Genomic DNA, 13,128 nt, shown 5'->3' with positions numbered 1-13,128 from the left:
GACTACTGAGAAGACAACCAGTCTATGTCAAAGGAAACACTCATCAATATGGACCCAATACAATGATATGATTATTGTAATTTAGAATAAATTGTTTCTATGGATCATATTACACATCTCAATATTGATATGTGTATTGCCAAGAAGTCCATCCTGATATATTGGTATAGCAATATTTTGAGTACTGCCCATAATCCACATCAGCACTGGCGAGACACACAGTAGTGACTGGGAAATTATTGTGTAATTGTCAACTTGAACAAATAATCATGATTTAATATTTTGGACGTAACTGTAGACTTCTAAAGATGATGTTGCAAAAAGTTGATGATTTGAATGACAATTAAATCATACTATAGTGGCATATCACAGCTTCTTTCTGCACATTTACACTGCAGCGTCTCAGGAAACCATTAGACAGCCTCCCTATTCCGACATCACATCTACATTATTCAATCGATGCACCCCAACTTACTGAGTGCACTGCACCAGGACATGGAAAATCACTTTGATGCAGCGTATTATTGGAAAGAGGAGTAAGAACTGTCAGCATATCTCAACCCTCAGCCCTAAATGCTCCAGTGGTTCTGATATAACTGTTTAGTTCAACAAATGTAATCAAACATTAAACCGGTCAAAATCAAAACATAACCAAGACTAAATTCAGACAAAATAAAGCCGGAAAAAATGTAACAGAGGGACAGAGGAGAGACAGAGGAGAGACAGAGGAGGAACAGAGGAGAGACAGAGGAGAGACAGAGGAGGGACAGAGGAGAGACAGAGGAGGGACAGAGGAGAGACAGAGGAGAGACAGAGGAGGAACAGAGGAGAGACAGAGGAGAGACAGAGGAGAGACAGAGGAGGGACAGAGGAGAGACAGAGGAGATACAGAGGAGGGACAGAGGAGGGACAGAGGAGAGACAGAGGAGAGACAGAGGAGGGACAGAGGAGGAACAGAGGAGAGACAGAGGAGGGACAGAGGAGAGACAGAGGAGGGACAGAGGAGGAACAGAGGAGAGACAGAGGGGGGACAGAGGAGAGACAGAGGAGAGACAGAGGAGGGACAGAGGAGAGACAGAGGAGGAACAGAGGAGGGACAGAGGAGAGACAGAGGAGAGACAGAGGAGGAACAGAGGAGAGACAGAGGAGAGACAGAGGAGGGACAGAGGAGAGACAGAGGAGATACAGAGGAGGGACAGAGGAGGGACAGAGGAGAGACAGAGGAGAGACAGAGGAGGGACAGAGGAGGAACAGAGGAGAGACAGAGGAGGGACAGAGGAGAGACAGAGGAGGGACAGAGGAGGAACAGAGGAGAGACAGAGGAGGGACAGAGGAGAGACAGAGGAGAGACAGAGGAGGGACAGAGGAGAGACAGAGGGGGGACAGAGGAGAGACAGAGGAGAGACAGAGGAGGAACAGAGGAGAGACAGAGGAGGGACAGAGGAGGGACAGAGGAGAGACAGAGGAGGGACAGAGGAGAGACAGAGGAGAGACAGAGGAGAGACAGAGGAGGGACAGAGGAGAGACAGAGGAGAGACAGAGGAGGGACAGAGGAGGAACAGAGGAGAGACAGAGGAGGGACAGAGGAGAGACAGAGGAGAGACAGAGGAGGGACAGAGGAGGGACAGAGGAGAGACAGAGGAGAGACAGAGGAGGGACAGAGGAGGAACAGAGGAGAGACAGAGGAGGGACAGAGGAGAGACAGAGGAGAGACAGAGGAGGGACAGAGGAGGAACAGAGGAGAGACAGAGGAGGGACGGAGGAGAGACAGAGGAGGAACAGAGGAGAGACAGAGGAGGGACAGAGGAGAGACAGAGGAGGGACAGAGGAGGGACAGAGGAGAGACAGAGGAGGGACAGAGGAGAGACAGAGGAGAGACAGAGGAGGAACAGAGGGGAGACAGAGGAGAGACAGAGGAGGGACAGAGGAGGAACAGAGGAGAGACAGAGGAGGGACAGAGGAGGAACAGAGGAGGGACAGAGGAGGGACAGAGGAGAGACAGAGAAGGGACAGAGGAGAGACAGAGGAGAGACAGAGGAGGAACAGAGGAGAGACAGAGGAGAGACAGAGGAGGGACAGAGGAGGAACAGAGGAGAGACAGAGGAGGGACAGAGGAGAGACAGAGGAGGGACAGAGGAGGGACAGAGGAGAGACAGAGGAGGGACAGAAGAGAGACAGAGGAGAGACAGAGGAGATACAGAGGAGGGACAGAGGAGAGACAGAGGAGAGACAGAGGAGGGACAGAGGAGGAACAGAGGAGAGACAGAGGAGGGACAGAGGAGAGACAGAAGAGGGACAGAGGAGGGACAGAGGAGACAGAGGAGGGACAGAGGAGAGACAGAGGAGAGACAGAGGAGATACAGAGGAGGGACAGAGGAGGGACAGAGGAGAGACAGAGGAGGGACAGAGGAGAGACAGAGGAGGGACAGAGGAGGGACCGAGGAGGGACAGAGGAGAGACAGAGGAGAGACAGAGGAGGGACAGAGGAGGGACAGAGGAGAGACAGAGGAGAGACAGAGGAGAGACAGAGGAGGGACAGAGGAGGGACAGAGAATAGAAGGAGGAGAAACAGAGGGAAGACAGAGGAGAGACAGAGGGGAGACCGAGGTGGGACAGAGGTGGGACAGAGGGGAGACAGAGGGGAGACAGAGAGGAGACAGAGGTGGGACAGAGGGGAGACAGAGGGGAGACAGAGGAGAGACAGAGGGGAGACAGAGGTGGGACAGAGGAGAGACAAAGGAGGGACAGAGGTGGGACAGAGGTGGGACAGAGGTGGGACAGAGGGGAGACAGAGGTGGGACAGAGGCAGGCTGAGCCACTCGTCTGCTGCTCTCTTGTGTTTCGAGATGAACCACCACGTGTTGGCACTGGGTGTTTTTCTGTTGCTCAAAACACATGCGCACATTTCTCCAAATGCCTCGCGCGCCCCACACTTTGAGAAGCTCTGCCTTAGAGTCACCTTTAATATTTGGTTTCTTGTGATATGGATATTCTGTCAGCAAATATTTCCATAACAAAAGCTATTGTACAACGGGGTATAGCTGGGATATACTGTTTAAAAGTGGGTCATGATGGGAGCTTCTGGAATCCATGGCATCCCGATGTGATGAGTGGTTTAACATGCCGTCACCACCCTTCAGCTGGCCCTTCCTGTGAGTCTGTGGGGGCTCCAGCTGCAGGTGTTACACAGAGCCCGGGGCACTGAGCTTAACGCTGACAAAGAAAGAAGACCCCTGAAAGTCAACTCAAAAGGATATAGCTGTCCTTCAGAACTGACCGCATGGATGAGCACAGTGTGGGAGGAAAAGGCAGGAGAAGAAGCAGCAGGTCACAGCGATTTCACAGTCAGGGGCAAGTTGGGTCGGACACAAATATAGCCAAACAAGCTGTTTCCATTTACTACTTTAGAGTGTAATGCTCTGCAGTGTGTGGCAGAAACTAGAGGCTTAAAACTGGGTCAACAGCTGCTAAATAGACAAAAGAAAATGGCTTAGCAGAAATTGTGACATTTTGTGCATGATGTGTCATTAGTGAATGTAATAGAACTGTATTAACAATCAATTAACTCATTTTCATCACCAAAAAATGATTTGTTTGTTACCATGTGGCCTTATAGTTGTAATAAACTCTTTTTAAAATGGTATATGTGATTTGTATTGATCCTTCGTTCAAATGTGCATCAGTTTTGATACTAGTTTTAGTATCGATTAATATCTGATATCTATTCACCCCATATAGCTTTCAGTCTCAGATATTTCAGATAACAATATTATACTTTGCAGTACCATATAGGAGTTTTTTCAATGAAACTTCCCCATGTGTGGACAATAAAGGATTATCTTATCTTATCTTACCATATTTGAAATCTGTGTTTTCAATAGAATGTTGCTCCAAACAGCAAAAAAAATGGGAAGAAACTAAACAAATTCATATCGCATAGAGCATATTGATAGGTTTCAGCTTCCTGTTATATGCAACATATTTCAAGGACTTTCCAATTCAAAAGATATAATATGTTGTATTAAACTGTAAATCGCTATAGCAATGATCCTTATTTCTCATCACTCCGACACCCATGGATACGTTGGCTGCGGAAAATAGAGCAATGTTGTTTTGAATACCATAGAGCTGAGACGACTCTGGATAAGTTGCACATTACATAGATGTTTTTCTTTCTCGTCCAACTCGGCACATGATTCACCCTGACACAATCTGTAGAGAATGACAGACGGCCAGTACATTCTTCTGGCTTTGTTTACATAGTAACAAACCAAAGTGCGATACTTCTGAGCTGCAGACACGAAGCAAAGCGTGTAAAAAGCCAGTTTAAAGGAGGTCCTAAAATGACTCGCCGGTATGATTACAGCACTTCGTTTGGAATGCAACACTGAAAATAAAGGGCAGGGCAAAGAATATTTATACGACTCCCGAGTAAAACCCTTTCCACTTGCAGCAACTGTTGAGAAAGAGCGGTGGCCAAACCATCAACACTAAACTACAAAAAGCAATAAAAGAATAAGATTGTGAATAAAGTGCAAGTTGAATAAGGCTGATCTCATTAACGACGTGACGGAGGCTAATGAATGACCTCATCGTTGCGAGCTGACACCCGGCTTCGACACAAAACCCACGGCTGCTTCCTTTCGCCCCATTCTGTCCCCCATCGCTGCAGCCAATGAGGTGATGTAAGAGGGCGAGAGGGGCCCAGACACACAGGAAGCGCAGAGTCAACAACAAGTACTGACTCCATGCCAGACGGGGTCCCGTGTGGGTGGGAGCGTTCCCCAATGAGCAAAGGTTTGACTTGATGTTTAAATGGACCAGATCAATACGACAAATACAAACACAGCAGATAATAATAATGACTCGTTTTTTAAGGTCATGGTCAAGTTTTAAGGCAAAAGACAGACAATTTCCACACAAAACTCTCTTTACTAGTTCTGATAAAGCTCATTCTAAAACTGTTCAGGAAAGGTCACATTTTGGAGTATCTCACTTCGATACTAGTTTTAGAATAGTTTAGTATCTGAAGTTCGATACTTTTGACAATCCAACTTTCTGGACTAGGGTGGGTGATACTGGCAGAAATTCAAATCTTGATATGTTTTGGATTATTCCTAATTCAGTAATCCAAACGTATTTCTTGCAATCCAACAGAAATGAGTTTAAATGTGCTTTTGGATGTCTTGGTTGGGGCCACTGCACAAAAAACAACCCGCAAACCAAAAGGGCAGAAATATCCCTTTGTACATTTCTTTAAAATAGAAATGTCTATGTAATATTCAAGGTGTAAAATGTGAGGTAACTATTTTATGAGCCCCTGTTGATGGATTCAGCACGTGTCCACAGCAGCAGTCCCTACAGGAAACAGCGGCCGTCCGTGGCGTGTCAATTTGCACGTGAACACTCGTGTCTGTGTGGTCTGCTGTGGTCCCGTCACCTGGCCCGGGCTGAGGACAATGCTCGTCATTTAGATGCTCCTCGCTCCCACAAACGCACCCGCGCTTCCTCGATGTGAGTCGGCATGTCTGCTCTTTCATCACTGCAGTGCTTCAGGAGTCGTGCTGGACAAGAAGGAATATTGAGATTTTGGGGAAAGGCAAATTTAGTTTGCAGTGCAACTTAGACGTGTCTTTAGTTGTGGTTCAAGTGTCACACACAAAATGGGCTGTAATATTAAACAAAAATGTGCCAAAAAAAAAGAGTTAAAACGAGAAAAAAATATATAAAAAAAATAAAAACCTGCTTAATTTTAACAGTTTTGAATTTGCGTTTCAATACTTTTTTTATGTGTTAAAACTGCTTAACGCACACCTCGTCACTGTTTAATGCTTACCGTAATATCTCCCAGCTGGAGTCAAAACTATTACCTTTTGTGTGGTACAAGTTTTGTGTCGCTTAATGCGGTGCGCCTTATATATGAAAAATACGGTACTACTATAACAGTTCAAGCTTATAATGAAACAAAAGAACAGCACAGGTTTCTGGATGCCAAAAGCTGCCATTCATAACTGGATGTGTGCACATGCTTTTCTGTTGCTCCTGACAACCCATGCATGACATCCCACTGGGGGCGGGGAGGAGAAGGCATGACATCATCTGCTCTGCTCATAACATACGTGTTGCATACATGGGGTCCACGTTTACTGTCAACCTTGTGTCCTCTTAGATGTTGAATGAATTCTCTTAACATTTTGGTTAGAAGTATGAACACACAATGCGGACATTGTATGAAAGCATGAATAATTTAATTTCCATTGGCATATTGTTCCTACAAAAAAAGGAAATTCACCCAAAGCTCTCCTTCATCAAACAATTACAATGAAAGCTTTCAACAAAACAACAGCAATACACAAATAGACAACGGTAATATCATATCCTGTAAACATGTGTAATATGGATAAATGCACATTAGGAAGGAAAACAAGCTTTATGTCTGTTTATGTTGGATACATAAAAAAGGATAATGTTGCAGGTGTTATCTTTGGAGATATGGGGTATAGCATCTATATTTAAAACAATTACCTCAAAAAGACACAGAAACATGACTTTAATTTCCCAACAAGGTATTAAGTGACATCCTCTGACTTCTGTGGTTTTGAACTGAACATTACCCTCAACCAAGACATCCACAGGCACATTTTAGCACATTGCTGATGCGTTATTATAAATATTGTTATCGAGACAATACAAAATAAACTACAGCGATAAACATCAACCTAAAAATACTGTTCAGCATGCAGAGAACAACATAACTCATGAAGGACTGAACAATTAGAACTAGTGTTACCTAAGCAGAAATCATCCATTCAAGCCAACTTATCCTCCTTTACCCCTGAGATGATTTGCAAAGGACTTTTTTTCCAAAGCAGCTCGGGGACTAATCAATAGAGGGCCAGGACTCTTTTTATCAGTACATTTGTGTTGACATTCTGCTGTCGTTGTCTGAGTCAAACACCACACACAGACTTGAACATAACAAACATTACCTGGACTTTTGACATTCAACATAAAAAACATCCTGATTTCACCGTCTTCGATTTCATCATCTAATATTTGCACAGTTTGAACACCTGCGAAGTAACGTGTTTGTACAATGTAGGTTGAACTTGATAGAAAAGTTCGGCCGTGGCCTTTACGCGGCCTAATATTAGCAACTGGTCGTGACTGGAGCGCTTCGATGAGTGTGAACCGCTCGGCCGACTGTCGGGGATATTTTCAGACATGGAACAAACCGGCTGCTCCGAGTCACTTCCCTCCCTGTGTCCTTCCGTAGTGTCCCAGACGGGAACAAGGGGCCGTCGCTGATTAAGTAGGCCAGCCATCTTCAGCAGTGACCTCGTGTTTTTCCACATCACACAGTGTGCAGGGCGAGACCCTTCGTTTTACAGTGAAGGAGCTGCACAGTGAAAGAAAACACTGGGAGATGGCTTTGGCAGAATCTGGGGCTATTGGTAAAATATGTTTCATGGCTGCAGTACTGTTCAGTTAATATCAATTCCAAAATCAACTATTCAAGAGCTACCTTGTTTGTCCTTCACTGGAAAGAAGAAAAATGTCATCCAAAGCAATGTTCTTGGCACAGTAAGTCTCAGTAATATCACCAAAACCACGATTTAACTATTTGACTCCTGGTTTATCAAGTAGATCACATATCAAAGACTATTATTCTGAGGTGTAGTGTCAGAATAGTTATTAGAAGGACTGATTATTGAAATAATTATCCACTAATAATCGTTAACCGGTCTATACATAGGCTCCAAATCATGTCATGAGCAGACAGAAGAGGTTTTATGACTCCAACAATGCAGTAATTACATGAAAATAACAGAGGAAATGTGTAAATTAAGTCTTTTTGAGCTAAACTCTCTATAGACTGTACATAAACTCATCCCGAATGTCCTCCAACGGCTTCACTTTGGCTTCATCTTGATCTAAATGAGTACAAATGTCATATTCACGAGTCACTTTTGTGTTCTATACAACTATGGAAAGAATAACTGCTAGATGAATCGATTATCAAAACAACCGCAAATTGCAGCCTTAATGTAGTTATTATTATATAAGCAAGATGGGTTCAATTCAGAGCTCGCCTGCAGTTTAAATGAGTGCCAGACTATGGTAATTCAGTGTAAGTGAAGCACATCTTGTAAGTGCTGAACAGACATTATGAGCTCAAATTACTAACATGACAAATACTGTCCATCTTCAACAGTTACAGATACAGAATATCGTATTTCCAGCGCAGCACATCGGACCGTACGGACTGTGAGTGGCAGTTAATGGAGAACTGTTTGCATTCTCCCCTGACCGCACGCTGTTTGCATGCTTTAGCTTTACAGCCTCGCGGTGCTATAGCTGGACCAGCATAACTCACTGAATGGGAAGTCAATTCAGTCTTCCATTATTCGGATAGTGCAAAACTGCCCCTGATGAACACGTATAAAAAGGCCTTCAATTAACCTTTACAATCAGGCTTCACCAGAACTTTTCACAATAATAACATTAGTAAGAGTATTCCTGATTTTCCACATTCAAAAGTCGGAAACAAAGCAATTCCAAACGTGCCCCGTTCAAAGCCGCGCTGCAGATAAAAGCTCTGCACAGCTGGCACGAGATCAGACGGACCTTTTGTGAGTCGGATCTACACTCCTGACGTCTCGTTCTCAAACTTCACAGTGCTCTTCACCCTGGCTTTAGGAACACCAGATCAATAAGAGGACTCAACCTTTGTCCAATCTTTATCGCTGGGCTTGCAATTTGCAGATTAATGTAAGACGTAACTAGAAATAAGGCATTAGTGTGGTATGAGAAATGCCAGAATCAATCATCGGCTCATTTCCAAAGACAAAGGAGTTGGATCCGAAACACGAGCGCGCTATTGTGTTTGGCATACACTATGTAAGATTTCTCACAGCATCTTGGGTTCATAATCTGGTTTCTTTGTGACAGCTTTAGAGCCACCATTTGTTAATGAAGTGAATAGAGCAGAAAGCATTTCCGTTTTTTACTGTTTGCATGAAGAAATTCAAGTATAATCCCAGTGGATGATCTTGTTCTTCCACTGGGATTATAGACCAACGACTAAACTACAGTCATATACTGGTACATTTTGGGTGCCAAGCCCATTATACTTCTCCAATACCCATGTGCACGTTAGGTAAATCATCTCACAAAAAGAATTCCTTCCTCCAAACACGTCTTAAACCTTAGATACAAATTGAACTCTGACAATATTTCTTAGTTTATTTATAGATTCCAGATGTCCTTCTTGTTGCATTATCTTCTGTACACATTTGTATTTGTCCTCCATGTTTAAGAATCAATCCTTTGACTCAATAACGTTGTAATCGTTATGATCTGCAGGACTCGGTCGTTTTGAAATGTTTCCCTGGTTGGTTGGTTCAATATAATAAAAACAAAGCTTCACCGTGGTGCTTTTGGAGTGCGTGGAGGAAGTTGTCACTTGTCATATGTTGGCCAGGTCACAGTGTCCATCTATTTCAGGAAACAGTGTGTCTCATAAACCTTTGACAACACCGCACCATGGCCTTTAGGATGACCACTTAACCTTGGCACAAAACCAACCCGTGCATTTCCTCACCACAAGCTGCCACAGAGTTGGATCCGCAAATGTGTCAGAATCCATTTTCCCCGTCAGACCACATCACTGCTGTCATAAATCAGTTTCAAAGGCGTCCGCTTCACATCTCACTGAAATAACTATGTTTCTATGGCACCTGCAAGAAGGAGCAAAACATCCTCTGGCAAAGCAGCTTCTGGAAGAGAGATAGGAAACCCGGGCGCAACATCTATGACTACACGATGTTAGCGTGGCGAGCTAAACGTAACCGTAAAGGGGGATGGGTCTTGATTACCTCATCGAGCACAAATTGTGTGGTCTCTGGAGCCTGGAGATGGGCTGTGCGGTAAAAAGCCAGCAGCTGATGAAAATGGCCTCAAGTGCCCAGCGCCAACCTGCACCCGGGTAAATTATTGACAGTTGTCACATGGGTTTCAGATCAACACGGGGGAAAAGGCCACGAGATTGAATTAGTTCTTGTGATGTGTGAAGTCACTTGTGAAGCGTTGTCGGCAAATGATCATAAGGAGAAATGGTCTACTTTAACTGGATAAGAAAACGACTCGATACTGAAACATTTCCTAAGGATGAACTTCAGTCTTGTTTTTTTTTTAAATATAGATTATTGCAAATATTAGCTACACAGAAAACAACAGGGCTGCACGATACATTGCAATCGAATCAAAATCACAATTTGAGTTGGCGCAATTGCCAGAGCGCACAGACTGCAACTCCAATCGCAACTAATCGATTATTGAGTTAATGGTCGACTAATTTAGTCATCAATAATCGTTATCTGGACAATAAACAGGCTTCAAAACATGACATGTGTGAGAAAAGAGGTTTTATAGCTGTTCAACGCAGTAATTATATCAAAATGACATAGAACACGTGCACTTTTAGCATAAAAAGAAATATATATAGTATTATTATTCTGTTATATACTCTATCAGGACGTCCTTCATCTGGATCAAATAAAGAAATCTGATTCTGGCATTTCGCGTTCGAAACAACCAATCGACGTAGCAAAAGAATGATCGCTGCACTAATCGATTAGCAAGAGCATCGTTAGTCGCCACCCAAGCTGCAATTAGTTCGTTAAATATCCTGTTCTGAAATGAGTGATGTTCTTCTACAAGTTTATCAGTTCGTAGCTTCAGAACATACTTTGTGGTGTGTAGTGTTGTGTAGTGTAGTGTAGTGTTGTGTTGTATAGTGTTGTGTAGTGTAGTGTTGTGTTGTGTAGTGTTGTGTTGTATAGTGTTGTGTAGTGTAGTGTTGTGTTGTGTTGTATAGTGTTGTGTTGTATAGTGTTGTGTTGTGTAGTGTAGTGTTGTGTTGTGTAGTGTTGTATAGTGTTGTGTAGTGTTGTATAGTGTTGTGTAGTGTTGTGTGGTGTTGTATAGTGTTGTGTTGTTTAGTGTTGTATAGTGTTGTATAGTGTAGTGTTGTATAGTGTTGTGTTGTTTAGTGTTGTATAGTGTAGTGTTGTGTTGTGTAGTGCTGTATAGTGTTGTGTTGTGTAGTGTAGTGTTGTATAGTGTTGTGTTGTGTAGTGCTGTATAGTGCTGTGTTGTGTAGTGTTGTATAGTGTTGTGTTGTTTAGTGCTGTATAGTGTTGTGTTGTGTAGTGTAGTGTTGTATAGTGTTGTGTTGTGTTCTGTTGTGTTGTATAGTGTTGTGTTGTTTAGTGTTGTATAGTGTTGTGTAGTGTAGTGTAGTGTTGTATGGTGTTGTGTTGTGTTCTGTTGTGTTGTATAGTGTTGTGTTCTGTAGTGTTGTATAGTGTTGTGTTGTTTAGTGTTGTATAGTGTTCTGTAGTGTTGTATAGTGTTGTGTAGTGTAGTGTTGTATAGTGAAGTGTTGTGTAGTGTTGTGTAGTGTTGTATAGTGTTGTGTTGTGTAGTGTTGTATAGTGTTGTGTAGTGTAGTGTTGTATAGTGTTGTGTAGTGTAGTGTGGTGTAGTGTAGTGTTGTATAGTGTTGTGTAGTGTAGTGTGGTGTAGTGTAGTGTTGTGTAGTGTAGTGTTGTATAGTGTTGTGTAGTGTAGTGTTGTATAGTGTTGTGTAGTGTTGTATAGTGTTGTGTAGTGTAGTGTTGTATAGTGTTGTGTAGTGTAGTGTGGTGTAGTGTAGTGTAGTGTTGTATAGTGTTGTATAGTGTTGTGTAGTGTAGTGTTGTATAGTGTTGTGTAGTGTAGTGTGGTGTAGTGTAGTGTTGTGTAGTGTAGTGTTGTATAGTGTTGTGTAGAGTAGTGTGGTGTAGTGTAGTGTTGTGTAGTGTAGTGTTGTATAGTGTTGTGTAGTGTAGTGTTGTATAGTGTTGTGTAGTGTTGTATAGTATTGTGTAGTGTAGTGTTGTATAGTGTTGTGTAGTGTAGTGTGGTGTAGTGTTGTGTAGTGTAGTGTGGTGTAGTGTTGTGTAGTGTAGTGTTGTATAGTGTTGTGTAGTGTAGTGTTGTATAGTGTTGTGTAGTGTTGTATAGTGTTGTGTAGTGTAGTGTAGTGTTGTATAGTGTTGTGTAGTGTAGTGTGGTGTAGTGTTGTGTAGTGTAGTGTGGTGTAGTGTAGTGTTGTGTAGTGTAGTGTTGTATAGTGTTGTGTAGTGTTGTATAGTGTTGTGTAGTGTAGTGTTGTATAGTGTTGTGTAGTGTAGTGTGGTGTAGTGTTGTGTAGTGTAGTGTGGTGTAGTGTAGTGTTGTGTAGTGTAGAGTTGTATAGTGTTGTGTTGTGTAGTGCGCTGTTATTACGTGGTTGTAGCGCCGCTGGCTCAAAGTGTGAAAGACTTCGATGACAAAGCATTTAAAAGCAGTGCGCTGTTGAGTCAAACTTACATGTCGGTCCCTCCAGAGTGTGTCCCTCCAGAGTGTGTCCCTCCAGAGTGTGTCCCTCCAGAGTGTGTCCCTCCATGTCGAGTGCAGTGTCCTCCTCGCCTGCGGTGTCTTTGTTCATTCAAACGGGCGAGTTGGGGCTCTTCCTCCCTCCGGCACTGCTTTCATTCCTCAAGGCACAATGTGGAAAACTTGGCCGAGTCTCTCCACTTGCGGACCCACCTCGGCACTTGGCGCAAAAACACGTCGATTCTGAGTCCCGCAATGAGCCACGCAGGATGTAAATCGGCGTCCAGGAATATAACGAAACTAGGAATGAAAAGGCTGCGATGGGAATGCAACGATCAAGTCCGAGGCAGGAGCGGTGCGTGCGTCCTCGGGCCCGGTCGTGTCACAGCTGATGCTGCGCTGGCGCGGATGCTCACGCTCCGTCCTCCGGCTCGGACTGTACCATTGTCTCAGAGGAGGGGGGGGGCGGAACGTGCGCGTTTATCATTGTGTCGTGAGAAGTCCTCATTTCATCACTCCAGGAAATGATCAAAAATTAAACGTGAATGCATATACAATTAAGGTGAGGGATTGAAGTCATTTCCCCACATTTTTAAAGTCTGACCCCCATCATGTGTCAATGGTTTCTCCTCAAACTGTCGCTGGCTGCCCCTCCACAGGTAGTCTGTACTTTTCCATCTCAATCATACTTTGGCCCTTTTATTT

The 13,128-nt window shown here is 43.6% G+C and overlaps 1 protein-coding gene across 2 annotated transcripts in view; it reads right to left on the bottom strand.

The window, feature by feature from the left end:
* map7d1a (MAP7 domain containing 1a) overlaps nucleotides 1–12,660 on the bottom strand; it is a 30,885-nt gene extending 18,225 nt beyond the window's left edge. Inside the window, exon 1 of one of the 2 annotated variants that reach the window (XM_072460935.1) lies at nucleotides 12,418–12,660. In XM_072460935.1, coding sequence (XP_072317036.1) covers nucleotides 12,418–12,535 — 118 coding nt within the window. In that variant the 5' untranslated portion in view covers nucleotides 12,536–12,660. The remainder of the gene's footprint in view (nucleotides 1–12,417) is intronic. The other variant, XM_072460936.1, reaches the window with a different exon arrangement.
* Between the last annotated feature and the right edge of the window lie 468 nt (nucleotides 12,661–13,128).

This window comes from Eucyclogobius newberryi, unplaced genomic scaffold (genome assembly GCF_026437365.1).
Source record: "Eucyclogobius newberryi isolate DKJ021-1_F unplaced genomic scaffold, fEucNew1.0.hap1 SCAF_3, whole genome shotgun sequence".
Taxonomy (NCBI): domain Eukaryota; kingdom Metazoa; phylum Chordata; class Actinopteri; order Gobiiformes; family Gobiidae; genus Eucyclogobius; species Eucyclogobius newberryi.
Note: the sequence above shows the minus strand (reverse complement) of the source record. Positions and strands in the feature narration are given on the sequence as shown.